We start from the raw sequence: 13982 nt of genomic DNA on the forward strand, positions 1-13982 counted from the left end.
CACGTGTGGGTGTAATACACAACACTGGGGATACATACACTAAAGCTCAAAAGTATTTGCCCATTTATTCTTTTTCTTATTTATGGGATATGTGTCTGATCTTCCCCTATCGAGTCTAAATCTTTTAGACAAATACAAATCACAAAACAACCCCATAAAAATTACTGAAATCTTTTCATGTAATTTGCTTAATTAGTAAGAACCTTGAAATTAAATGATTTTCAATAGCATTCAAATTATGTTGATATCTTTTTCAATTTTAATTATGAAAATACATTACTTTATCTATGGATATTCCACCATGAGGTGTTATTTTTTTAAAAACTTTAATTCCTTTTTTTTAAATCATAACAAATGGGCTATTTCCACAATATTTTATCCGCTTAACGATGGACAAATACTTTTGAGCGATATTGTATGTAGCAGAGAACGAATAACGAGGGGTGGACGGATGAGTAAAATAATGGTTTTTTGGGAGGGGTGCATCGGACGCTGAAATATGTAACTTGGTTGTGGCCACGCATTACCTACAATGAGATTCCACATTAACGGGTAATTGGAAATTATTATTTAAATTCTCGTCTCGAATATCAATTTTATACATTAACATGTTTTCCTGGAAATTGTCTCTTTATAAACGAAGTTTATCCAACACGTAGAATTTATTTTCCAGTTGGATTTATTTTTGAATACAGTGTTTTATCCCGTTTCTCAGAGGAGAGATGATTTGAAACGACGTAGAAATAGAATTTCTCGGCTAGAACGAAATGAAATCCATAGATTCTTCCGCCAACCGATTGGTCTTTACTTTCTGTCTTATATCCGCTTTCGTTTCATTCGTTGAAATTTTATTCTGTTCCCTTTTTGAACAGAAAACTCGTATATTTATAAGTTGTTTCAAGATTTCCTTTATTTTTTGTCGTATACACGAAGAAAAATCATATCAAGTTTTTTATACATATAAAAATACAACGTGTACAAGAAAATTGTAGAATTAAGAATCCAAGGTTTTCAGAGTGTACAAAAGTGAATCGGTTTGAAATTTAATCCACCATAAAAAATAATCAAATAAAAACACAAGCAAATGTAATACACCATATATTACATAGAGCCATATGATGAAATTAACTGAACGCGATATCCTGTCCTCTTGGAGTTCTTCCATTGTCTCGAGCTAAAACGTACAAGAATCCCTGAAATTGCAAAGTTACAAATTATAAACATTTCCTTCAGAGAACTTTAGAATTGTTCGTAGCGTTAGCAACTGCAGTTAGAACTTGGGAACCAAGTAAGGCAGGTGTGCAGAATTTTGCCATGCTAATGTTTCGAGGGTTGTATACTTTTATTAAATACATATTTACTAAAACTGCTGCTTGGAAGAAATACTCGAGAAAATAATTTTTAATTTAATTCAGGAGAAAAATAGGAAAAGACCAGCTGTGACTTTTTCCTATTTTTCTTCCAGACTAATTAAAAATTACTTTTTGAAATATCAATTTATTCAGGGTGCTATTTTTAATATTTTTAAAAATATTGTTGTTTCCTAATTTTCTAATTGGATTTTCTCAGGATACAACCGTAAGAATAATCATTTTTCTCTCTCACCTGCACCGCTTGCTTAGCGTTTCTAATCGCGCCAACGTGACAAATTTTTTCGATCATTCGACCCGTGAGACCTTTCAAAGGAGATCGAACAATTGTCCGTCGTGTCATTACAGTTTTATTCGGATCGAAGTAGCTGGGTATATACTCGGTCGTCTCCGATGCGATCACCAGCTTCTTGTGCTCGAGGTTCTTCGTTAACGAGATCAAACGTTTCGCGTAGAGGTCGACGATAGCCTCCTCTAGTATCAGTGCCTGTGTTAATTGAATTTCAATCGAAAAACTTCATTCTCTATCGCGAGTAATTCGTCGATAGAATACCTGAGGTTTCTTCACTAGTTTCTCCAGCCAATTGGGTAACGAAGTAGCGGTAGTCTTGCAGAAGATTCTTCGATTTAAAAATTTCCCATCCTTTATCTCTCGATGCACCGTGTCTTCTGATAGAACGTGAGAAGCGTACGGATTTGGATAGCGTTTGAAAAATGATTTGCAAACGGTTAACCAGCAGTATGGAAGGATAGTTATCTCTGCGCTTTCCTTCATTGACTGGAACTTGAAATTTTTCAAATATTAAAGATTTCTTTTGTATGTTAAATTTTTCAAAATTCTCATTCCTCGAATATTTTTGTATTTATGGGAAAATTAAGCAAAATAGAAATATTTTTATGATCAACGCAAGGGTTAATTACGTGTAAATGTAACGGGGTTAAATAAACTGCGTGAACTTTCCCCATTTCGCAGTTATATTTTCAAAGGCTAGATTCTTCTTGTTGGTCGTTGAAACCTCGAGGAGAGGGAACGTTCACGCGAATCTATTCAATTACTGATGCTTACTCGTTCATTCATACCAGCTAACCCCACACCAGAACTTCTCTCTTTCACCCTCTCTTATTCTAGCAATTCATTAGTGAATCGTCAGGTACTTGGTAAATAATGGAGAGCTTCCCTCATTAACGTAACATCAATGATAATAACGCCTCCACGATTTTAAATACCTTATCGTTCTGTTTGCCATGGACAATGATCGCTGGGATTATGAACGAGCAGAGGATTTCAAGTGTAGAAACTTATTATTTTACAGTGTTGGTTAATCGAATGCGATTTGAAACAATTTTTCTGAAAAATGGTTATCCGAGGAATAACCTAATCCATTTTTATTTTATTTCTAATTATATCAAAATACATATACCTTTCACTTTTCTCCCTCGATCATATGCCGTCTTTAATTGTACGTTAATTTCATCTGGAGGTTTTATTTTTGATACGACATTATTCGTATGGTTGTAAAGATTTATTTACGAGATCCACATTTTGACGTGACATCGTTCTTCCGTTGTCAGAAACAGAAACATCCGTTTCTTTTCCAATATTTTGTTATTCGCGAGTACACTAGCGGAATTAATTCTGGACACTTTAAAATTTTTACTTAAATTTCGCATTTATTCAAATTATTTAATATATAGTCATTTATATTTTATATTGTAATTAGTACTGATACAGCCATACTTTTAATATACAATAAAAATTACAATTTCAACACATTAAAGGAGGTAGAAGAAAATTAATATTTCGTTGGTTACCCTTTCATCCTGTGATTGGCTATTTCACATTATGCAACGTTTCATGTTGCCAGGTGCAAAAACAAAAATAACAACATAGTTTAGATTTTTTTTAATTAAAATTTTAAAACATTTACAAACCAAATCACGTGGAAATATTAAGTATAAACATTATAGATTACAATAAAAATATTACGGTATCAATTTAGCATAGCAGAATATACATTTTCTGAACAAATATGAAATAAAGAATATTTTTATTCAAAGTGTCCGCAATTAATTCGTTAATCCTCAAACGACGGACCACGTAGAGGGTCTCAATTTTAATTCCATTCTGTATTTCGCGTTATTTTAAGTTTGATCTTCGATTGACCCAGTTCTTCGATTATCAAGTACCATTTTACCAAACACCGAATTAATTAAACATAACACTCGATGTCGCGTATCGTGAAAATTACACTTGACATAGATTCTCAACAACCGCGTTGAAAGTTCCCGAAGTAGACACATGGTTCCCTCGAACCTAAGGATGTGCGAATGATGCTCCAACGGAGATTGTCTTCTGTTAATTCGAGCACCATGGCATGGTCTCGGTGCAGCCAGATAACAGAAGCCGATTGCATGGCCGTGGATTCGTGAGAAAGCCGTAACAATTACCGGTGCCGGAGAGAAGAACACAGTTTGGCCTCGAGGTTCGTCTAAGCTGCGTTCTAAGCCGCGTTCATTACCGTACCGGTGATCAAGCTCTGGTCCATGGTCAAGAGGACGGGAAAGGGTGGCTGATGGGCAGACCTTAGGACGGGTAGAGGAAAAGGGTGGTTAAGGGGGTGGTTTAAGCGAGTGTAGCCGCGGTGGTCAGGCTTGTAATCTGACGGTGGTGGGTCGTTCGGTTGGTCAGGGTAAAACGGTCCATTAAGAGCGGGTAGCAGTTAGTGGGCATGCTATAGGAAGCAACCAGCTTACTAATGCCAGCCCATCGGCATCCCCGTAAGGGCCGTTACCGAGGTCAGCATCGAGGGTGGCTGGCTTCGCCTTCGCGAAACTTGGATTTTGTTACGTCCACTCTGTTCACCCTTCGTTTCTGTAAACAGACGAATGTTTCGTGCCAGCCTTCAGCTGTTTGTGATCGATTGTAACGGATCCTCTATTTGTTTCCTACCCAGGGTATGATGTAACTGGAGTTTGCACGGTTTGTTTCCCTTGGGCGATGTGGTTGGAATTATCGTTGTAATTGGAGCAACATAAGAGAAATGAATAATTTCAAGTATTAACAAAGTTTAATCATCCTAGAAACGCATTCTCTAACGACAGATTAATGTCGCGTCCCTTTTACGGGAACCCCATCGCCGCTACTCGAGCCATCATGTAATTTGAACACGCTGGACATCAGAAGTTGACGATGTTATCGGTATGTAGATACTCGAGCAAATTACCGTACGCGCACCTACTGCTCTCGTGTACGGATATCCGAGCTGCTCGGCGAACGCGGCTGGTAGGGTAAGCAGAAGTTACTGATGCGAAGGGAAGAACCCCGTTAAACGCGCGGTCCCACCCCCTTCGTTGGGGTAGCTTTGCCTTCACCAACCAAAGTTTGATTACTGTTTTCACTGCGGAGCCACGATAGAAGTGCAATACCTACCGTTCTAACAAACCCGATACATCCTCGCGTCGTTACTTCGCCGACGTCAGGATTCGGCTGGCTCTTTGCGAACTTGCCTTAGCTTCGGATTGCTAGTGAAATAATTCCAGGTATGCAAGCTTTCGTTCGTTTCTATCTCGGCGGATTCGCGTTTTGTCGATTGTCGTCGCAGATACAGTGGATGATCAAATTGTTAGAGTCATGGTATGAAAAATGGGTTGTTCGTGTTTGCGTAGAAATAGAGCCACGATTTTAAGGTTTTTACATTGTGTAACTTTTAATCAATAATTCTCAACTATTCAATCGATTGATATTTATTACTAATAATAAATCCACAAATTTTTTATGGGTTTGAGATCCGAAGAATTTCTAGTCCAGTCAAGAACTTTCACTTTTTTCAACTGTGTATCATAATTTTACAAGTATCAATACACCATAAAAAAATAAAAATTCCGTTTAACTCGGTTTTCATTTAAGAATTAATGATATTTATATAAAATCATCAGGAAGTCAGTCAAAAAGGAAATGTTATGTTCATTTTGATAGTCTTCTTCTTTTTCAATTTCTTAATACATTATTCACAATTTTAATTCTTCGATTAGAAGTTCCATTTTTCATCTGTATTATTCAAGACTAAAGTAATCATTGGATCTTGTTCGAAATTGATCAATGCCATCAAGAACATTCATTCCTTATCGAAACCGACGAAGTAATTAATTCGTGACACTCATGTCCGTCGAGGGAACTTGGCTCGGGCAAGTTGCGGGGATGGAAAAGGATATTTCCCGAAGAGCAACATCAGGGTTGGAGGGAAACTTTGATTTGACTTGCACGCGACCGCTTTTGCACGAGACCTGCGGTCGCACCGTTTCTACCAAGGGACTCTGTTTCGTCATCGAACGGATTGTATTCGATCGATGGAATTAGAATTCTTGTCTGTGGTTGAGATCAACCTTTGCTTCGCCTTAGAACCACGTAATTGTCGTCCACTCTTGTCGCAAACTGCATCCCTGTAATTTCGGGTTCGTTGGATCTCACGAATTGCGATGCAGTTCGTTCATGTTTCCCAGGGAGTTTTTATTTTTGTCTGCATCAGATTGCACCCTCCTGGTCACGGTAGAAATTAGAATTCTTGTCTTGATCGAGATCAATGTGGATTCCTCGAAACTTTGCATTTTATCATTTTAATTAAACTAATTTGGAATTCTTTAAAGAAATTTTTATTTCCTAGTGGATGTAATCAATTTTCATAGACCGTTCCTCGGAATTTTATTTTTCCCAGTTCTTATTTTCTTTCGAATTTCCATACCGTTAATTTACAGCAGTAAATCCTTTGCAAATCCTCGTATTTGTCGTTCGCACAGTTCGAAACTTGAAATTTTTCGATGACGATTTCGCGTGGGATTTCGCGAGCTTCCCCTGCAGAAGTTGGCGCGATTGTGCTCGAGGTGAGGGCAAGAGAGGACGGCACCAGGGAATAATACGCGAACGTTCAGAATCCGGAGTTTCGCAGGAAGGGAACAATGGACAAGATTAATGGCAAATGGCGTGAGCGTGGAGCCCAGTACCGTGGATCCCTAACACAAGCATAACGAGAGGTCGGTCTTGCATAATCTGTCTTGTGGTGTTGCTGTAAGCATCCCAAGGCCGGATTATTGGAACATTTATGGAGAGAATTTAATATCATTTCAGAATGAAATCACTATGAAAATCCTCTTGTTTTTCTTTATTAGTGTATTTTAATCATTTGCTAATTATTAAGGATACGATTGGTTAATTTCTAAATTTACATTTTTGGATTATTTAATTTGCTTTTCTTTTTTTTTGATTAATTATTCGGCTATACAAAATTCAAAGTGTTAGTCACTCTGAAGGTGTCCATTGTTTCCTTAAAAATATCCTAACTCCAAACTTTTGATCGCCAGTGTATGTTAGGAATTTTTGTATTACGGTGATATTCAATATCGGGGATGCAGAAGATGATTTATGAACACTCGTGATTTAATCGCGCTTTCAAAGCGTCGTTGAAATAAAAGGGCGATTTAATTAAGCGTACAATAGCGCAGATTGTTCGGGCTAGATCGTGCCGTTAATTAATTTAGGAATGCTTTTCACGCAGGACACAAACAAATTTACCGTGTTATAGAATTCATCTGGAACTCAAAGGAAATCGTGTTAATTAGATTATTCTTGTTATTAATTATTATTTCGAAAGACGTGGGAGAGACACTGGGTTACTCTGTGTTTCTTGTACGTATAATAATCCCTGGGGCAATTTAGTCTGGAGCTGCTCAACAATTATGCCTTCCTTGGTTCAAATCATTATTCATATTTCGTGATTCTTTGGCATTTCTCTTTCATTATGAACAGACCGTGGGTTTTATCACACATTTAGAAAATGGATAGTAGGTCATTTTAATTAACTTAATTTATTAGAAGTTGTGTTTTTACTATTTAAAAAAAATTACAATTTATCAGAATTGCAAAGAAAATAATGAAACTTCCATTTTAAATTCTTGTTGAAAATTAAAAAAATACCTTTTGTACATACTTGCAAAAAATCCTAATAGGTCTCTAGAATTGCTAGGTACATTTTTTCCATAAAAATTGTATCCTATGCACAGATTAAAAAGAAACAGGAAAAAGATTGGGAGGAAAATCGAAAAGAATAGAAAAGACGCCTGCTCGTGATTCGCTATGGATATGGTTTATTTCAAAAGGTATTTCGAGGACGACATGGTTTCTGCACTTACGACGAACCAGAGAATAGGATATTGAAAAATCCCCGCCTTACATTGACACGCTATCCCTGCTTTCCTTCGGCTGTTCGCTTTTTCCTCTTGGTTTCGCGCCCGTTGCTAGCCGAGGATGAATGCGTGCGAGGGTGCCACCAATGGTAGCAGGTGCGCCGCGTGAATTTATCGCGACGAAGGAGCTCGACTTATGAGCGCTGCTTGTGATTTGAATCGAGCCGAAAAACTTCACCTCTAGATGATCAATATTCTTTGAAAGAAATGGTGTAGAAATGTTTTTTTGTCCACGGGTAGATCTATTTCTTCAATTGCAAGTTGCACAAATCCAATATTTTAATTCATTGGTTCTTCTACAAAACTGTTCTTTCAATCGCAGAATCATTTCTTTAAAAAAAGGTTGATTAGTTTTCTGGGAAAAAATTCCCAAAGATACCTGTCTATCTTTTTTTACCTCCTAAGTAAGAATCATCCTTTAAAGGGATAATTGTGCCAAGCACCATTGTATCTTTGTAAAGAAATTAAGTGATTTGCCACTAATAAAGTTTGTCGAATTGTATTACACACGATGCATCGAACGTTTTGCTTTTAACAAGATATATTCTTGGCGCAAGAGAGCTTCTCGATATTGGCACGGTCAGAGGAAGAGGAAGGGAGTAAAGGTGAGACGTTGGAAACATTTGAAATCAGTGCGTTCCCTAGGGACACCTCGTAAATCGTGCGCCCTGTTGTTGGCGCCTTTCCACGTGCTCACCCCTTATACCTTTCACCCCTCTGCGTCTTTTCGTTTCCTCCGCGTCTCGCGTCTACCTTTCTTTTTCTCTCGAACGCGCGAAATCCGGGGAAATCCGAGAAAAATCGCGTTATCGCTAACCCGTGAAACAGAAGCCGTAACGGAAAGGACAGAGACTTTGGAACGCTCGGGGGCGAAGCATTTCTCGCGCCGACTATTGCCACTTTTATTCCTTTTCCTTTTTTTTATCTATCGGTCGGTAGATTTTTGCACTGGAGTTTGAAATATAGGATGACGATGGAAGAGTCTCTTTAGAGCTTTTTTAAAAATAAAAATGTCCTCTGTTCTTAAACATCTTGCTTAATCTTCGGACGGCGGACCATGGAGAGAGCCCAAATTTTACCCCGTTATCATTTTTTTAAAAATGATAGAAAACTCTTCAAATATCATGGCACTACAATATAAATTATTTTATTTTAATATTCACTTCTAATAATTCCTTAATTTTATCTTCAAAGATTAAAAACGTTTCTGTAAATTCCTCTTCGCAAATTGCTCGCGTTTCTACATTCCGTTGATTGTTCTCCAGGTTTCTATCAAGAGAGAAAGTTGGTGTCGCGGATTATAATACTCGTTTCACCTTTTCTCCCCTAGTGTTTTAGCTTTTTTCATCAGCTTGTGCAGTTGATTTTTCGAAGGAAAGCAGTCGCAATATTTAGAAAAGCGCGTCGAATAAAAAAGTGCATCGGTCTGCTTGTGTGCGTCTTTTCTCCCAACACGTTTAACGAAACACCGAATATACACGCATGTGGATGTGTGTGCGCGCAGTAATTTCGGTGGCTGTGGTGCGTCTGCTCTCTTTTACAAATATTGATCGTGAAAAAATAGTCCGTGTCTCCAATATGAAGACAGCTTGAACAGAACCACGGAATCGAGTTTCCCATCGAGAATCGAGTAATCTAGGTCGTTCGTGTATCGTTGCTTATAGAGCATTGTTCAATACAAATTCAGGCTATTTCCCGATGTTGTTAAAAAAAGAACGCAAACAATTGTGGAGCTATTGAAAAGAAACTCGATATCTGGCTCTTTTGAAAAGAAAATTGCATATTACTACTGGGCTGATTGGAACAGCTTTTATAAAGGATTATATTAAATTCAAATTTGACTATCAAATTCTAGATTTGATTATTTTCTTAATTAGTTTGAGATTTTTTATTTTCATCATGTGATGTTTTACTTAATTGCACAACATGTTTACCTTTTGTTTATGTTTTCTTCCTACATTATTAGTTAGGTATTGGAACTGTAAATTGAAGAATTTTGTTTCTAATTACTCGAATTGATTAGTTTTAAATATTCTCCTATATATTTAACTATCAAAAAATAAAAGTTTCTAATTTTAAAGATATTTCAATGGTGCATTCCTTATTTGAAAATGTCTATTTGAATTGCAAGTGCAAGAAATTCTATTTCAGTCTACCAGAGTTTCTTGGCCAGCGTTAGAAATTTGAATTGCATTGAATCTGACATGTCCATGATACGTGGATTATATAATCCACATGTATGTTGCATGCATAAACGATGTTGTCGGCGAAGTTAAAACGAATGAGAAATGGTAGGCGATGTCGATTCCGTTAATCGACTGCAAGCATTTCGCTGGGACTGGCATCATTTCCGCTAGAAACGTTTCGCAAATTGAGTTCTCCATGGTCCGACGAATTAATGTCTAATAGTCTGTCCCGAGGACGGAATTAATTACTTCGACTTGGGGCTGCTGATATTAAATGCGCGAATTAACGTTCTGAAATAACGACTGACCGTAGTTACGTTAGTTTCACCTGTTCCACGTTCAAATGGACGGCCACTCGATCATCTGTTCGTGTTACTTGTAATTTACGAGGGATCGTATTTTCAATGCTACGTTCCACTGTAGTTATGTTAATCGAGTAATTGAATAATTAGACGCAGAAATTTTCCGAATAATTTTAAGGTTAAAATATCACGAGGTCAGGTTCATTCATACTTCAATTTTCCAACACTTTGAACACTTTCAATTTTTAGACTCTGTTTTATTAGAAAAACTGTAACAAGAATATTAGATAACACGAAATTAGAGTAGTAAAAGAAGAAACAGTGGTATTCCACAGGGAGTTTGAATTTATATCAGCGAAGAAAGTTGTTACGATTCTGGAAAGGAAAAAAGAACTTGGAGGAATATTATTGATTCGCGGTGGTGCTCGAAGACTCTTATTGTACTTGTTGAAGGGTAGAAGAATACTTTAGAACACTTGTGGAACACTGATTCCAGTTTCACATTTTGTAAGGGGGTACGTTTCATACGAATACAATGGTAATGCTGAATCTTTTCTACTATTTGGACATTATGAGACACTGTTGGGAATTGACCCAGGAATGCACATCTGGGTGCAACATTCCTCTTGCAATTATTTAAGAGGTAGGCCAAGGAGTATTTAGTTTAAGCTCTTCTCAAGCTCTCCCTGAGTTCTCTCAAAACCTTTTGTCAAATATGATTTTGATATTATTAATTTTGATTTTGGAAAATCTAAAGATTACACAATGTTTTAATTCAATCTCTTCTAATTAATCAAACATTGTTTTCTTCAATTTGGTGTAATGGTCATACTTCTATAGTAGAATATTGGAAGGATTATGGATATTGAATGAATTTCCGGTAATGGTTCTCGAAAATGGGCCGGTTCGGCCCGTTTAGCTCTAAAGTGGCTATATCTCCGTGTCAGGAGCCGGAGTCAGGGATGTCGGGTGACATTGACCGCGGGAGCAACCCCCGTAGAGGGTCGACGAGGTTTTCGCTGGCGCGTGGAAACGGCGCTTGCGCATCTCGCGCTCTCGTGCAGCCGGGTTCGCGAAGAAAGGGGCGACGGGGTAAAACAGTACAACCCCGGACGTCCAAGGGGTAACGACATATCAACGGCAAAGCCCGTCTTCCCTTTTATTTGAACGTGTTCCCGCGGATAAGTCGATCACGTTCGTTGCCGGTGAGATCAACGAAATCGTCTCACCCACGATACATATCATTAGCGCAATCATCGCGTTCGTTTTCGCGCGTGGAATATTTCCAAGAGGCATCATCCGTATCGTGATACTTAAGGTCGTACACAGCTACAGAGCTGTTTCCGGTATCATCGGTTTTATTTTTTGGTGAAAGTGATATCACAAGTGTGTGAACTACGTGGAACGTGAGCCGTGTATCTCGTGGGCTCGCATGGCATTGTTATGAAATATTTCATGTAAGTACCAGCCACGTTTAACACGTCCTTTTGTCGAAGCGAAACATGGTCGTAATTAGAAATCCTGTTTACTGAATGGCGAACCGGCACCTCGTGGTAGCCCGGTATTCGATACACTCGCTGTCCATAGATTCAATTAACAATAGAATTCGCTATTTCTGTCTAGATGGATTATTGATATTTAAAGAGAAATGCTTTGTATTAGCTTTTATTGTGTACAGAGCAGACGAATCCTTCTTCATTTTCTTTTTATTACATATGAAAGGGGAAAATAATTTTCTTGTTGAATGATTAGTGTATTAAGGTTTATTTAAAAATTCTGGATAGGAATGATTTTTTACATAAGTATCAGGGTATTAGAAATGAAAAGAAAATTTTGTAGATAAAGGTAGGAATTATTGAGTCCGTACGTTTTATCGAGTAATCCGATCGCATTGCACAGGTGCATGTTAATATCGCATTTGGAGATATAGTTGATTCGCGACGGGTGAATCGGCACGATGCATAGAAGAAAAAAGCAAAACGGATACGTGGCTTCAATGGAGGCAATCTTATCGGTTTAATTCGGTCCGCTAGGCGAGCTTGAATAAGACGTAGACTACTCGTTCTCTTTTTCCTCCGTTTTCACGAACCTTTCACCGACTCTCTGCATATCGAGGCGACTGAATAGAACCCGCGGCTCATATTCGACAATTCGTATGCACGGTTCACCATTCGACCATTCAACCGGTCTCTGGCTCGAAGACAATGGTTAAGCTTCAGTTGCGATTTCGATATGTTTTGTCCGACTTCGATTTTTTCGATTTTTCTTTCAATCATTCGATGCGAAGTCGTTCAAAGATAATTCTGACTGATATTTGACGGGATACAAGTTGTAATTATAAGGGGATGAAATTCTTTAAAATATTGATGTACGAATTATACTTTGAAAATTGATGATTTCATTAGACAAAGTGTTAATTAGAAACCTGTTCTTTCTCAAATTCCCAGTTAGATGACTTACCCAATCATCGCTTTTACCCTGTAATTTTATTTCACGAACGCAAAGAGATTGGTACGCGTCGTCCAACATTTGCATAGGGTAATTGTTCGCGATTAATTGATTCAAATGAAGCTTCTAATTACCGAATAGCAGGCCGGTGGAACGGTGTCACGGGTTTTCACTGAAATTTCAATGCTCGTCGCGTCGTTGTGAACAGGACAAATAAAATGTTTGCGTTCGATCGATTACATTTGAAAATTTTGAGCGGGAACGTGTCGAGTTGCGAATAAAACTCGTTTGATCATCGTTAAACACGATTATATTATTAAAAGACTACATATCTAAATTCTTTCCAAATTAATTTTCCCCAAAATTAATTTCTTTACCAAAATAATTTTTTTTAGCTACATTTACTTACATACACCTCTGACAATTTTTAAAAATAATCTACAATGTATCTTCTTCCTAATGAAAAAAAATCAGACGAATTAGTCGAGTAGTTTTTCTGGAATAAATTCTGAAGAAAATCCATTTTCAATCCAGAAGGTATGTACCCTTTTAACAGGGATTCTAAACTGATATATTATTCAGCCAGACCGTTCGTAATAACTTGAAATTAATTTATTCGACGAGTGACTAGAGATCGATTGTCGAGTAAGCCTGGCGTCGATTAAATTACCATCGAGGAAATTAGGACGTCGTTATTGACGTTTCGTGCGGGCCCCGTTGATCGACTCCTTTTCTACGTTTGCTCCATTTTCGAATGATTTCGATCGGCACACTCTCTCTCTGATATTCCAGCAAACAAAATTCCACCGTTCATCGTGCAGACAGCCGCGTGTTCCACGCAATTAGTTTAACACTTAACGCGCTAAAGCGAATCATGTGCCACGTTAATTCGGATTCGCTGATGTTATCGCAATGCATCAGCTAAGTAAGCGAGTTTCCGTCCTGGATGCATTGTCCTCGATGCAGAAATTTCCAACCCGCTCTCTCTCTCTCGGGTGAAATTTGCGGGCTCGTTTTCTAGTTAACCGCGTTTCCACGATGGAATCCGAGAGATTCGGTATCCTTATAGAGTCATTTTGGTAATCAAACTTCAATTTCTCTTATATTTTTTCAAAATATAAATTTTACAGAAAGTGCTGTTCAATGTTGGCTAGAAATTTTAAGTATTTTTGGCTTTTACAACCTTGTATAACGAGCGCCACCGTATTATAACACAGATGGGTGAACTTGAAACTCTTTTTTTAGTGGCGGGTGTAAAATAAAAAAAAAAAAAAAAGCTCCTCTATGTATCATTCTATCATAGGTATCAGAATTATATTTCTGCGTTGAAAATTTTTCTGTTTACAGTAGCAAAACTTTTTGATGGGATATAAATTTCGGTATTTAAATGTTGAATGCGTACGATTGTGATAAATTTTAATTTATTAGTGGTTTAAAAT

The 13982-nt window shown here is 37.6% G+C and overlaps 2 protein-coding genes across 5 annotated transcripts in view; one reads left to right on the forward strand and one right to left on the reverse strand.

The window, feature by feature from the left end:
• Window positions 1–13982, forward strand: part of LOC117600812 (dystrophin, isoforms A/C/F/G/H) — a 346950-nt gene that overhangs the window by 28174 nt on the left and 304794 nt on the right. The gene's annotated exons all lie outside the window — the stretch shown is intronic.
• On the reverse strand, window positions 1056–2932 carry LOC117600816 (PRELI domain-containing protein 1, mitochondrial-like). Of its 2 annotated transcripts, XM_076692880.1 has the most exons (5): window positions 2792–2932; window positions 2437–2629; window positions 1924–2154; window positions 1606–1857; window positions 1056–1193 (listed from the first exon to the last, which is right to left on the reverse strand). In XM_076692880.1, the coding sequence occupies exons 2-5, from the start codon at window positions 2446–2448 to the stop codon at window positions 1125–1127; spliced, it is 564 nt and encodes a 187-aa protein (XP_076548995.1). In that variant the 5' UTR covers window positions 2449–2629; window positions 2792–2932; the 3' UTR covers window positions 1056–1124. The 2 variants fall into 2 exon arrangements, with proteins under 2 accessions (XP_076548995.1, XP_034172627.1); XM_034316736.2 differs by lacking the exon at window positions 2437–2629.

Source organism: Osmia lignaria, chromosome 16 (genome assembly GCF_051020975.1).
Source record: "Osmia lignaria lignaria isolate PbOS001 chromosome 16, iyOsmLign1, whole genome shotgun sequence".
Taxonomy (NCBI): domain Eukaryota; kingdom Metazoa; phylum Arthropoda; class Insecta; order Hymenoptera; family Megachilidae; genus Osmia; species Osmia lignaria.

Excerpts from the sequence above, each read along its gene's own strand:
- LOC117600816 (XM_076692880.1), bottom strand. Across the intron at positions 1,858-1,923 it reads AACTAGTGAAGAAACCTCAG|GCACTGATACTAGAGGAGGC; the intron begins GTATTCTATCGA and ends CAATTAACACAG. Across the intron at positions 1,194-1,605 it reads ACGCTAAGCAAGCGGTGCAG|GGATTCTTGTACGTTTTAGC; the intron begins GTGAGAGAGAAA and ends TTGCAATTTCAG.